Raw genomic sequence first — 14,826 nt, forward strand, 5'->3', positions numbered from 1 at the left:
TGCTGTAAACATTTTCGCTATTTACGAATTATAGTTTCATTATTTAAAAATTATAAAATGGAACTTCAGTTGTTTGGTATAATTGAAACTTTAATCGAAGCAAATATAATTTATAATATTAATCTCGATTCTGAATTTATATAAAGATTAGATTTATTTTTTATCATGTTAATTTTGTTGGTGACTTTTGATTATTGATTTTAACACCAAGCATACAGATATATAATATGCATCAATTTTTAGCATAAACAGTTATTGATTTCAAACAATTTGCATTAAACATCTAAAGCAGTAAAAATATAATGTATGTATTCAATGCAGAAAACGAATTAATATCTAAAATAAAAATTATCTTAAATTTCTCTTGCCTTTTTCATTAAATGGCTGTTATATCAGATAAGCATATGTGAAAAAATATCCGGTATATATCAGTATGTTTGAAGAGGAAGTGTTTCGATTTTTAATATGAACAGGATAAATTTTTTAATGCAATTTTAAAGAAACAGAATAATATTTTAAGCTCATCAATATCTGATTTTGTTTGTAAAAAATATTGTAATTATGAATAATGTATTCGATATGTATGAATTGTAAGTAATATATAAATCATATTATATGGTAAAATATAGTTATATAATAATTTATATGTGATATGGAATTCATATTCCGCACAACTAATACTGTGGAGGCGAAACAGGATCGTATTCATCCTTTAGACTTTCGAATGTTCTCATATTGGTGTGGAGTGGAATTTTGAACAGCAGCTGACAATTTCTAATATTGCTATTGATATCTATTAGTCAGGATTCTGATATTTTCCTTTGGTAGTTTTCTTGATGTCATAGAAAAGCGTTAATTTAACAAATATTATTAAATCAGTTTTGTTTTTATTAAATTTCTATAGATAACATGGAAAATATTGAATATTATGTTTGTGATTATCGAGTGTTAGATTACTTTTTCTTATTTTTTTTTATTTAAGTATGCGTAGTTTAAATATATAAATAATAATAATATAAAAGATAATTAAAAGAATTTTTCTGAAAAGTTATTTTTCTGAATTTTCCTGACATTTTGCTTTAACATATATTGAAAATTATTAAAATATTATTAAATCCTTTCCGGCTAAATGTGTACACATATGAAATCAGAAGTCCGTCTAATAATTTCTTGTTAAATCATACGCCATGGTGAACAATCACTATTTTTTAAGTTCTACATTAGAGAGTCATGCATTTTCACGTTCTAGATTAGAGACCGATTTAGCTGAATCTCCACCAGAACTACGCTGACCTGGTAATATGGTCTCATTTTGGTACCAAATTGTAAAGTTTTTGAACAACCGATATAACTGATGCATATTACTTTATGTATGTGAACCTCATACATTAGAATATTGTGTTGGTGTGGCATGGAAATTTGAAAGGAAATTGCCATATCAAATATCATCTTCATATATCATCTAATTATAGCTCTCATATCTCATCCATATCATCTAATTATGGCTCTCAAATTCGATGTGCGGCTTAAAATAGTCCGTGTTTTAAATAGACGAGATGTCAATGTAATCAAATCAAATCAATGTGTATATTGCTGTGATACACATTAAGTCGGTAGTGGGGCTTCCAAGCTTCCCCACGTAGCTAAGATGATAAATATTAAAAGTGGACCCTATTAACGCACCATTTGTGCGATATTTACACGATATCGTCTAACATTTTGAATTCCGCATGTCGCAACATCATGTAGATATCGTAACAATGTTGTTAGGCAATTTGTACAAATAGGGTGATTACAAGTTGTTAGGCAATTTGTACAAATAGGGTGATTACAAGTTGTTAGGCAATTTGTACAAATAGGGTGATTACAAGTTGTTAGGCAATTTGTACAAATAGGGTGATTACAAGTTGTTAGGCAATTTGTACAAATAGGGTGATTACAAGTTGTTAGGCAATTTGTACAAATAGGGTGATTACAAGTTGTTAGGCAATTTGTACAAATAGGGTGATTACAAGTTGTTAGGCAATTTGTACTAAAGGGTGATTACAAGTTAGGCAATTTCTACTAATTGGGAAATACTTGATCAAGTGTAGTCATTTGACAATCGCTGAGAATTCTGTGGCTCATCACAGAATAATCCAGGAAAGTTTCAAAGCAGCAAGTAAATTCGAAGAAATCTGATACATTACATTGCAAAGAAAAATAATGCATGATTGTTTCTAATATGAAATCATGCCATTGAATAGTACAGCCAATAGCGGATGTCTGACCAAACAGAATGTCTGGAAAGGCAAAAAAAAATTTACAAAATTAAAAAAAGTTATTATTAGCCTGTTTTCCGAACAATAAATTTGTAAAAAACGGCATACTCTTCGAATAAATAAAAACATTTACTTTAACATTAATACTTCATTAAGAATATAATTTGCCATGTTGCTATATACTGTGTAACGTTCACTTAATTATCACAGGATAAACTACTAGTATATGCGTTCTTAATATTATAATGCGTGCTTATAATGCGCACACATGGATGCCACTCAGATATGAGAAATCTTTACTTATGATAAAGATGCACTCTGCAGGCCAGACCATTTGACTTACGATTACCAACTTCGGCACATAATACTTTGGAGAATAAAAATGTGCATCTCAGAGCAATTTTTTTAAAAATTTTAATTAAAAATGAAGCTGACTTTTGGTGTTTATCCACGATAACTTTAGAAAATATTATTCTCAAAAATAAATTTTACAATGTTTTAAAATTTCAAGAAAAAAAAATTGTCTTTTTAGTGATAATTATTTAATAGTCGTGCGAATTTTTACTGAATTTTTATCAAATTTTAATTTTTTTTTTTTTTTTTTTTTTTTGCTTGATTTTTAACAATAGTCCTGAGACTGACTTGCAACATCGTTGAGATTCAAACGATTTCATTGTTTCATCAAATACTTAATCGCGTAATGTCTAATGTTGGAAGCTGAAAATGAATTTTATTTAATATCTATGTAGTTTACGAAACAATTAAAAGTGAAATTGCAGTACTGCGAAATTTCGATGATAAATGCGTCGGATAGTGACTTTTTAAAAGCGCTATCTTATTACGGAAGTATTTCTTGTAGAAAAGTTCTTGTGCGTGATAAATAGAACTTAACTATGGCAATTAAACTTTAATGGACAATTGGCGGAATCATAAGCGTGAAGCTATAAATAACTATTTATCGGAAATAAATGCAATCAATATTCCCGGCAAACCAGCTGGTCGCTTGTAGTGACAAGTAATAAATAAGAATATATGTATATTCATAAGATTACTAAAAAAATTAATATGTATTTACGATTAAATTAAAAATACATTCAACTATGAGATTTAATGGATCAATTTATCAAACAAAGCACTGCCTAATGTCATAAAATGTCTAAATCCATGACTGTATACACACAATTAATAATGCAGCAGGACATTATGTTATATATATATCTTTGCTTTTAATTATTTTTTATAACATTTTTCTTTTTTATTTTAATTTTGAATACTTATTAATATGCAGCAAATTGTTTTAATACATATTTTCTACTTTTTTTCCCAGCCATCTCTTTGCCATAGGAAGTTCAGCTTATGGGAAAATGAGTAAGGATAGTGAAAATCAAGTGGTCGTTATCAGGTATTTTAATCTTTACTGTTTTTTTTTTTTTTTTTTTTTTGCGTTATCTGTTGCATTTTAAAATACTGTGTTTTAATTCTTATGTATTTTTCCACTCTTGAATTATAAAGTACTTTTTCAGAAATAACTCGTATTTGTATACCGAGAAGAAAATATTTTTGTTTTGACAGGCCGGAAGAATGTTGCGATTTTTTCAGACGTTTTTTTAAATAAGGTCAAGGCCGTGTTTATTTGAAATGTTGCATAATTTCCAGTACATATTTTTGTTATGATTATTTTTCCCGTTACTATCTGTTTATTGTTATTTTTGAATATTTCCAAGTAAACAACTAGAAGCTGACGATTTTAGTTCAGATTCATAATGCAGTTGATCTGGCAAAGATAAGTTATTCTTTGCGGATTGTGTATATATATATATATATATATATATATATATATATATATATATATATATATATAGTATACAGAGTGAACCAGAGAATATTTCCTTTAGAAAATGTGCCCCGAATTTATTCCGAATTCGAATTGAATTTTCCTAGTTGACTGAATTTGAATTGTATGAAAAAAGTTCAAATAATAAAATTGACTATATATTATTTCTAATAAATATAATTTTTATAATTTATCCCGAATTCGAAATGAATTTTTACTCATTGACTCAAATTTTAATTGTATGAAAAAAATTCAAATAATAAAATTAACTATATTTTTTTTCTAATAAAGAAAATTTTTTATAATTTATCCCGAATTCGCATTGAATTTTCCTAATTGACTCAAATTTTAATTGTATGAAAAAAATTCAAATAATAAAATTAACTATATTTTATTTCTAATAAAAAAAATTTATAATTTATCCCGAATTCGAAATGAATTTTCCTAATTGACTCAAATTTTAATTGTAAGAAAAAAGTTCAAATAATAAAATTGACTATATTTTATTTCTAATAAAGATATTTTTTTATAATTTATCCCGAATTCGAAATTAATTTTACTCATTGACTCAAATTTTAATTGCATGAAAAAAAGTTCAAATAATAAATTTGAAAACATTTTATTTCTAATAAAGATAATTTTTTATAATTTATCCCGAATTCGAAATGAATTTTTACTCATTGACTCAAATTTTAATTGTATGAAAAAAGTTCAAATAATAAAATTGACTATATTTTATTTCTAATAAAGATAATTTTTTATAATTTATCCCGAATTCGAATTGAATTTTCCTAATTGACTCAAATTTTAATTGTATGAAAAAAGTTCATATAATAAAATTAACTATATTTTATTTCTAATAAAGATAATTTTTTATAATTTATCCCGAATTCGAAATGAATTTTCCTAATTGACACAAATTTTAATTGTATGAAAAAAGTTCAAGTAATAAAATTGACTATATTTTATTTCGAATAAAGATAATTTTTTATAAGTTTTCTTCCTCAATTTCTATAAAAATATCGAATATAGTTGTCTTAGTGTGGCGGCAGAAAGAAGTATTCTCCCAAAGTGTCGAATTACTCGGGGAATTCCTAGTAAATACTAGTCTGCAATTTTTTTTTGTCGAAAATTGAAATTAAATAATTCTAATTGTCCTAGTTTTTAACTAGTAAGCAAATAGTTCATATTAGCATTATTTAATGCTCATAAACGTAGTTTCCTAAGAAGTCTTCAAAATTATTATTATTATAAATAGCATGATGTCGTCTTCGATAATAAATGGTTTACAGAAAAATAAAACATTTATTATAACTAATTATATTATTTGTTAATTTATATATCTTCTAATGCAATTTTGCGTCAATTTTTTGTTTTCAATCGATTGAGAAAAAACGTGTCTGAAATACAAATTCGATTTTTGTATACTTTAACCAAATGCTGGTGATGAGTCGCCAAATAACTCGCCAAGGATCACACAATAAATTCAGTAAAAATGTAAAATTCACGCCAGATGTTAATATTTCGTAATTACTGTACGCCAATTCCATGTAAGGCGTTCTTTGGCATGGCAAGTTTATAATTGAGTATGCGAGACAGTTTTAGGAAGAGAACTCTCGTTAGTTATTTTGGAAATTAATATCACATTGCTTAACTATTGAGTTAACATCGTGTCTATTTAAATTTATCTCATATGTAACAGAAAGAATGATTTCAGACAATAGATTCACAATGCTTCTTCCTAAACAGAATGGATATATTCACCCTCTCGCAATTACTTGATTCAAATCCACACTTTATTTTTCGACATACCGATGTCAATCTTTCAGCGGAAAGATTGGCGTTTCAGCGCTCTAATCACACAAATGAGGCAGGAAACGGCCCACTTTTTTCAGATTAGATAATATCTCAAGTCTATTTTGAGTGCAAAATCATAGTCTTTCCAAAAAAAAACCCATCAAATTTTCATATTTTAGACCATCATTTAAACATACTTTTCACCTAAATTAATTTTCCATGGTATTCTTCTTCACTGGGAGATCTTCATTAATTACCACAGTGGTGAATGGAAGTGCTTAATAACAAACGAGCAGCATTAATTGGTGGTCATTCATCGCGTTTATCCGAGCTTCCGATCTAACGAGGTCAATTATTCGTTGTTTTGCAGCGGCGAAAGCGGAGCGGGAAAAACGGAAAGCACGAAGCTGATAATGCAATACCTGGCGGCAGTGAATAAGTCTCCCAGCACCCTCATAACAGAACAAATCTTGGAGGCCAACCCTTTGCTGGAGTCGTTTGGGAACGCCAAAACAGTCAGAAATGACAATTCCAGCAGGTTTGGGAAGTACATGGAAGTTCATTTCAAAGAGTAAGTGGATTTTTTTTTTTTTTTTTTTTTGTTAATTTACTGTTAAAGAACGATAGTTTTGTGTAATGAATTTCTAATAGTGTATGCCACTTTGTAAACTGCTTACAATTATGGAATTCAAATTGTTTAAATTTTGGTTTGTAATTTTAAATACATACCCATATGAATATTGGGGGGGGGGAGAGATTCTCATCTGGTTTACCAATACAGTAGACTCCCGATTATCCGCGGGCGGGTTATCCGCGAAGCGGATTAACCGCGCCTGCCGCACAGGTTTTTTTTTTTTTTTTTTACTGATTTTTTCAAAAAGGTGCAGTTTTACAGTTATGCTTTTGTAATTACATAATACATTAAGTATTAAAACAGTATATATGTATTAATTTTTCTGTGTATCCTTGACGCCTCTCGTAAGTACAAAGCACTTTTCTGTTTTCATTAACAAAATGCATTTTAGGTTAATTTTGAGTGATATACTAAAATATTAAGCGTTAGTTAAACATTTCCTGCTGTTTATTTTACGTTTTATTGTACATAAAACGATTTTTCAAAGTTGGAATGACTGTTTTCTCTTTTGCTATACCCGTTTTCAGCTTTTTTCGGATTATCCGCGATTTTTGTTACCGCGCCACCCAATTCCGCGGATAATCGGGAGTGTACTGTAATATTATGGAACGCTTGTTGCCAAAATTAAATTAATGAAATCATAATATTGCCATATACCATATATACAGGGTGTTCATTAATTATTGTCGGGGTTTCCATACCTCATAACTTTCGAATAAAAAATGTTACGCAAAAACCGATTACGTATTCGTAAATTACAACTCGAAGTATTTTATTAATGATATTAAAGTGTAAAGCTTGCACAATTTGCACTTTGTAGGCATTCAGCTGAAGGCGATTATATATTCGTAAATTACAACTCAAAGAATTATGAATTCGTAAATTACAACTCAAAGAATTATGAATTCGTAAATTACAACTCAAAGAATTATGAATTCGTAAATTACAACTCAAAGAATTATGAATTCGTAAATTACAACTCAAAGAATTATGAATTCGTAAATTACAACTCAAAGAATTATGAATTCGTAAATTACAACTCAAAGAATTATGGATTCGTAAATTACAACTCAAAGAATTATGGATTCGTAAATTACAACTCAAAGAATTATGTATACGTAAAATACAACTCAAAGAATCGCCTTCAGCTGAATGCCTACAAAGTGCAAATTGTACAAGTTTTACACTTTAATATCATTAATAAAATTCTTTGAGTTGTAATTTACGAATACGTAATCCGTTTTTACGTAATATTTTTTTATTCGAAAGTTATGAGGTACGGAAACCCCGACAATAATTAATGAACACCCTGTATAATCTTAATTTATGATTTTATGGATTTTGTAAGAAAAGAAATTATTTAAAATTATCTTTATTTAAAATAATCTTCAATTTAGTATTTCTGAAAGGACTAAAAATAGTTCTTCAATGTCAGGTTTTCATTATTTAACCTTTTATTTACTGCATTAAAATTTAAATAACTTTGAGACCCATTGGGACTTTGAAGTCCATTTTTATGAAGTTCGTCTTTGAATTGTTGGATCTAAAATGATTTCTTTTTGGAAACTTACTAGATATTGTACATTAGATGATGTAAGGGTAAGATATTTTTGTAGAACATTGAACATATTCATGTGTTTGCATGTATAAAATGCTTATTTATTTTGTATTTTCGGAAGTTATATATATATTTTTTTTATTTATATATATTTTACATTATTTGATAAAATTAGTGTTTAGTTTTTTTTTTCTTTCAAATTATCATCAAAATTTTATATATTACCAAAAAAAATATTTTTATTATAAAAATAATGCACTCATGAAAACATTGAAGACACATTCTGGTTTGGACATCGAAGTTGAAAATTATTTTCCATAGCCTTGGTATTGACTTCAGTTGAAGTGATGTACCAGAGCAGTTTCTTATCCACAATAGTAATTTAGTTTTTTTATTGCAATCATTGCATAAACGTGATTTTTTTCCATTGAAGCTAATAGGAGACAGCTATGTTCAGTTTGAAATAGCAATGTTAAAGCGTTATTTATTTTACTTAAATAGTTCGTTATGCTGTGTTATCGAAAAACTCGTAAAATATTCTTCAAATCATTATAGCAAGCATGAAAATAAAGTTCATACGAAAACTATACCCTTCTGGGCAGAACAAAATTTTTCGAATTGCTTTCATCTAACACGAGACTTGACGTTTTGTTAAACGAGGTCTTAGCGACTGAAAATCGCTTTTAATACTGTAATAAATAACACAATCTTAGAAAAATGCGTTCTTAAGAACAACTTTCTTCACAATTTAATAGCTATTAATAAACATCTGTGTTAACATCGTAAAAGAATTTACGTCATTGGCAGGAATTCGAAATTTTTTTTACCAATCATTGATAGACGTAAGTTAAGTGCAAGGTTGCATTTACATTTGATTCTTCTGAGTCAGCAACACTTTTCTGAGAAATTTACAGAAATCGTTGATCCTTGAAATTTAAAATTTTCGTCTGAGAAGTTTTATATATATAAAAGCAAGGAAAGGAGAATTTTTCTTTTATGGTTCTTTTATTCTTCTATGGAAGGGCTTCTTTTATGGTTCTTTTTTAGCAAGTCGAAATTTTCATCTTAGAAGAGATTTTTAATTTTTATTATCTATTCCGTTCCATAACGTTTATAGGCCAAAGGCAAAAAAATTTTAGAAAATTTTCCGCGAGTCTTATACGAAAGGCATGGAATTTTTCGCAGTTGGAAAATAAAGCTTGATTGTTGCTGATTCAGCAAATTTTATAAAGCAGGTAAAGCGATAGAGAAAGATCTGCGAGAAATGTCTATCTAAACAGTTGCTTATAACAGACAATGGTAGAGTAGAGAAAGACGGGTGGGGCGACGGCAAGTTTATTGGAAAAGTTATTAACCTTATTGTTAAATAAATATTTGAATAATTTTAACATTTTAATAAGTTTAATGCGGATTACTTTCGTTTAGTTATTAATGTATTTGTAAAATCAGAGCATCTGTTTAAGTAATGGTGTATATTAATATGAATACCATGAAATCATGAATTATAATAAATCAATAAATATATACATTTCTCAAAGTTGCTAAAATAAAAAATAATTAATCTAATCTGCATGCTAATATTTATTCTCTGAATCATTGTGCTGTGCGCCTTTTGTGCATCTAATTACTGCTTCTAAAAATTATACTAAAACGAAATCCTTGACATCGCTATAATTTGAGTGGTAAATTATAGTAAAACATAAATGCCACAGGTATTAACATTGCATTTCTGACACGGAAAGTAACATCTAACTAGAGAACTGAGACAATTAAATAATTAAGGGGTAATTTTAAATTAAAAATATTTTTAAGTAATAAATTTACCAGTTTATCAAAGGTAGAAACCTTATAACGTGCGCTGTCTATACCCGCAAACTGCTTAAATCTGCCGCCTGCATAAGACAGTTTTACTTTCAGATAGTGTACGTTGCACCTATTCAATTTTGGGAGAGGCCGCGGTGGCCTGGTGGTAAGGTCTCGGCTTGTGAGCCGTAGGGTTTCAGGTTCGAGACCCGATTCCACCGAAGAACCGTCTTGTAAGGGAGTCTGTTGCACGTTAAATCCGTCATGCCAAACGTCCTCCCGCTGGTGTGGTGTGGCGTGGAGAGGGGGGTGCCAGCTCAGGTATCGTCCTCGTCATCTGACCGCGGTTCTAAATTACGAGGTCCGTCCCAAAATATACCTAGTGTTGCTTTACAACGGGACGTTAATATAACTAAGCCAAATCAATTTTGGGAGCCATGTCAGGAAACTAATAAGTTCGCACAACTCATACGTTGAATAATGTGAAGTAAAAATTGGTTTATTTTTAAAATTAACTCTATCGATATTGAAAAACCCCCAAACGCCCACTTAACGAAACCACGGCAGTTGCCCGAGACGCCTGGATATCACTGAGAAATTTTCTCTATCTTTTCGTTAAATGCGACTGTTTGAATACTCGTGGCGCGTACGTTGTTCTTTCAGGCGCTGATCTAGGTGGATTTGGGGGATATGTAGGTTTTCTGAGAACTCGCAAAGGATGCACAAACATAAATTTTATTAATAACCATCAGTCAAAGTGGGGAGGGGGGGCTCTTTTATATATCCGTCTTAAGAATTGCTATTTTGAGGGAGTAGGGAGTTTTCTTACGTTTGAAGTAGAAACGCAGACGTTCTAGTGTACTGAAGTTTTTGAACTCGAATGATCTTAGGAATAAGAGTTAAAATTAATTAATTTTAGGAAGCTTTTTATTTTAAGAAATAAAATTATCATATATATATATAATATGCTCATAAAAATATATTATATTGCTGTTTAGTTATTTTAAAAATGCGGTTCTTCAAACTCTGTCGCACTTTTTCTCTTGAAATATTTGCCATTATATTTAATGGCATCGATCATGGACATTATTCACCGAAAGTTATGCGTGAAGAAAGTATCACGCTTTGCATGAAAACTCTTATGAATGTTTTCTATGATTTATATTTTGCTAACACACATTTCTGCATAAACTCTTCACGATTAATTACAAATATTTTATTTTACCACCAGTGGAGTTATAACAGGCGCCAGAAGTACCGAGTACTTATTAGAAAAATCGAGAATCGTCACACAGGTAACCAGAACTTTAGTTTTCTTTACATATTTTCCTTTCGTTTGCTTTTGTATTGACGTGGGCTAACAGAGCGTGAATGTTCTAGGCTTCGGACGAGCGGAACTACCACGTCTTCTACGAAATGCTGAGTGGTTTGTCGGACACGGAAAAAGAGAAATACGGCCTGCAGACTGCGGACAATTACTTTTACCTCAACCAGGTAAGTTAAAATTTATAAACTTCATTGACTGCATCAAAAAGTTATTAGTCCATTTCAATATATTTCACAATTTTAGCTAAGACCAACGCAAAATTTACTCATTTATCATTAAGTCCTCATTTCATGTGTTGTGGACTGATGCTGTTTAGCATTGTTTGAGTTCAATTGTGTGTCTTTTTAATAGTCAATCAAGCATTCTACTTTTGAACTTAGATATAAATGATATAATGAGACGGAGAACCTTGACATTTACTTCCTTTGTACTTCTAAGTAGAGAATTTAGAATCCCTCACCTTTCCATTACTTGGAATTGAATATGAGAAAGATGGAAAATACTGATTCTCTCCCGAGCCTAAACTTTTATATACAGCTGGAAATCTTTCTTATGAAAACTAAAGCAATCTTCATAATTATATTGCTGTTTTTTATTCCAGTTCCAATAGATGATATGTACAAAGTGAAATTTAGATAATTACTGGTCGTTTCAGGATCCCAAGACTAAGACTTTTCGACTAGTACACTTTTCTAAAGGGTAATACGTAAAAAAAAAAAAAAAAAAAAAAAAAAAAAAAAGACTACGCCTCTTCATACCGTGAAATCTTTCACTCTATTGCTAAATAAACGTAAACAGCTTCTTTCATTTTTCCACTCGCCCACCCCATTTTTTTTGGGGGGGGGGATTTCTTCTCACGCTCTCATCCTGGACTTCTGATTCCCATTGCTACCTCTCATACCCCTTATTTCCTGTTCTTCATGCTACTGGATTAACTAAAAAGTAAACGCTCACCATCCAAAATCTGAAATGTACCAAATGTACTATTAATGTGGGGGGGGGGCTGACCTGAACACTTCAAACCGGATGTTCGTGCTACCAAGATTATGCTGTGCATTTGGTTGAACCTATTTGGTGTGATATATTAGAGTTATTGAAATCTAGTAAAATCCATCACAGGATTGGTATCGAATGCAATTGATGCGTTTAAGGCGAGCATTAAAGGTGATTCAGTGGTATAACCAAGAGAAATAAGGCAGAACCAAGACTCTAGAATGGCATAACTCGGTCGCATATCTCATGTTCGGTCAAGACATAATTAAAAAAGCCAAAATGAGGAGTTCTTGCTCATCCGCCGTATTCTCCAGACGTTTCTTCTTAAGACTGCCATTTGTTCCTATCGATGGCACGCTTCCTAGCTATCATCATTTCTAATCTTATGGAAAAAGTCCAAAAATGGATCTATTCGTTGATCGCCTAAACACTCAATTTTTTTTTGGGGGGGGGGACGAAGGAAGCATATACCTAACATATAAAAGCATATACCTAAATGTGCCATTCACAATTTATTGGCATTATATTCCTCTCTAATGCTATTTTTCTTACTTTAGGGGGGATGTTTCAAAATCAAATCGAAAGACGACGCCGAAGACTTCCGTGCCCTCCTGGCGGCCATGCAGGTGCTTAGCTTCACATCTGAAGAACAAGACACCATCTTCAGAATTCTTGCTTCGGTGCTTCATCTGGGAAACATTTACTTCCACAGAAAACAGGTAAATGCATTTCTGTTGATATCCGGAATGAAGGACCGAATGTTCCTGCAAGATTTTGTATGAACATTCGGTTTATTTTTGATTATATTACGGTGTTTTTTTTCTGTATGATATGAAAGAGAAGTTTGAATTATAATTTCGTTTTTATTTCTCAGCTGAAACATGGACAGGAAGGTGTGGAAATCGGCAGCGATGCCGAAATACGATGGGCATCTCATCTGCTGCAATTATCCTTAGACGGCATTCTACGAGCCATGACAACAAAAACGACAGTAAGTGCGAATTTTTTTAGTATATTTTAAAATGACATTACGAATTTCACGCAACTTATCTTAAGCTGTAATGTCGGAAGATTTTCTTCCCTAATGTGGAAGAATTATGATATTTCCAATCAGAAGAATTATACGTCCAATCAGAAGAATTATGATATTTCCAATCAGAAGAATTATGATATTTCCAATCAGAAGAATTATGATATTTCCAATCAGAAGAATTATGATATTTCCAATCAGAAGAATTATACGTCTAATCAGAAGAATTATGATATTTCCAATCAGAAGAATTATGATATTTCCAATCAGAAGAATTATACGTCCAATCAGAAGAATTATGATATTTCCAATCAGAAGAATTATGATATTTTCAATCAGAAGAATTATGATATTTCCAATCAGAAGAATTATACGTCCAATCAGAAGAATTATGATATTTCCAATCAGAAGAATTATGATATTTCCAATCAGAAGAATTATGATATTTCCAATCAGAAGAATTATGATATTTCCAATCAGAAGAATTATGATATTTCCAATCAGAAGAATTATGATATTTCCAATCAGAAGAATTATACGTCCAATCAGAAGAATTATGATATTTCCAATCAGAAAGAATTATGATATTTCCAATCAGAAGAATTATACGTCCAATCAGAAGAATTATGATATTTCCAGTCAGAAGAATTATGATATTTCCAGTCAGAAGAATTATGATATTTCCAGTCAGAAGAATCATGATATTTCCAAAAAATATAGTACGAACGATCAGCGGAAACAGATTTTATCCGTTTCAAATACGCACAACTGATGCGCGTAGCTGGCAATTACGTGCATCTAAAAATCATAGCCGAGGGAAAGCCAAGTTGGAGGAGGGGGAGGGAGACACTCCATCATTATAAGGTTTCAGTTTATAGGTTTTCGGTTTTATACTTGCCAAAGTTTCATGTTCCACAGAATTTCTCTATCTATTTTGTCTTCCTGATCTCGCACCATGTGAATTTTGTCCAATGATGCGTTTCGTTAATAGGTAACAATTCTCAAGTTCCGAAGTGCAGCAGTGAAAGCATTGGAGAAAAGAAAGCTTGTAATTCGCATTTACATTTTATGTGAACGATGATGTTTGTGTAGTTGCGCATAGTACTTATAAAAAGGGAACATTGAATAAATAATATTAAAATGAAAATAAAATGAACTATTTAACTCGTTATTTATGAACCAACTTTTATTCAAATGTGTTTTAATCGATTGAAACTAATTTAACTCTTGATGTAAAATTTGTGTAGTTTATTATAAAAAAAAAGCAAAAATGAAACCATATAAAATTATAATTTAAGTTTTACAGGCAAATCTGAATTTTCAGAAGAATTAAAAAAACGCTTCCGTATTATAAACAATAGATTTTATTATTAAATTATAATTTTTCATTCGCGATGCTTAATAAGTCCATACGTTTTTAGTTAAAAGAAATTTTTGAACATACTGTCGAAATGAAAATAAACTGTTTATGAGTGTGACATGTTCTTCTTTAACAACGATTAATTTGCCATTTCAAAATTTAAAAAAAGGAATTTTCTCCGATCTTTATAATATTCAAGCGATATAAATTTCAAAACGTAGAACTTTTT

At 30.3% G+C, this 14,826-nt stretch overlaps 1 protein-coding gene across 2 annotated transcripts in view; it reads left to right on the forward strand.

The window, feature by feature from the left end:
• The window catches only part of LOC129975715 (unconventional myosin-XV-like), a 351,522-nt gene that overhangs the window by 135,940 nt on the left and 200,756 nt on the right, over positions 1-14,826 (forward strand). For both annotated transcript variants that reach the window (XM_056088888.1, XM_056088889.1), the window contains exons 7-12: positions 3,589-3,663; positions 6,263-6,463; positions 11,119-11,182; positions 11,268-11,381; positions 12,765-12,926; positions 13,082-13,198. In XM_056088888.1, the coding sequence (XP_055944863.1) occupies positions 3,589-3,663; positions 6,263-6,463; positions 11,119-11,182; positions 11,268-11,381; positions 12,765-12,926; positions 13,082-13,198 (733 nt within the window). The remainder of the gene's footprint in view (positions 1-3,588; positions 3,664-6,262; positions 6,464-11,118; positions 11,183-11,267; positions 11,382-12,764; positions 12,927-13,081; positions 13,199-14,826) is intronic.

The sequence above is a fragment of the Argiope bruennichi genome, chromosome 7 (genome assembly GCF_947563725.1).
Source record: "Argiope bruennichi chromosome 7, qqArgBrue1.1, whole genome shotgun sequence".
Taxonomy (NCBI): Eukaryota; Metazoa; Arthropoda; class Arachnida; order Araneae; family Araneidae; genus Argiope; species Argiope bruennichi.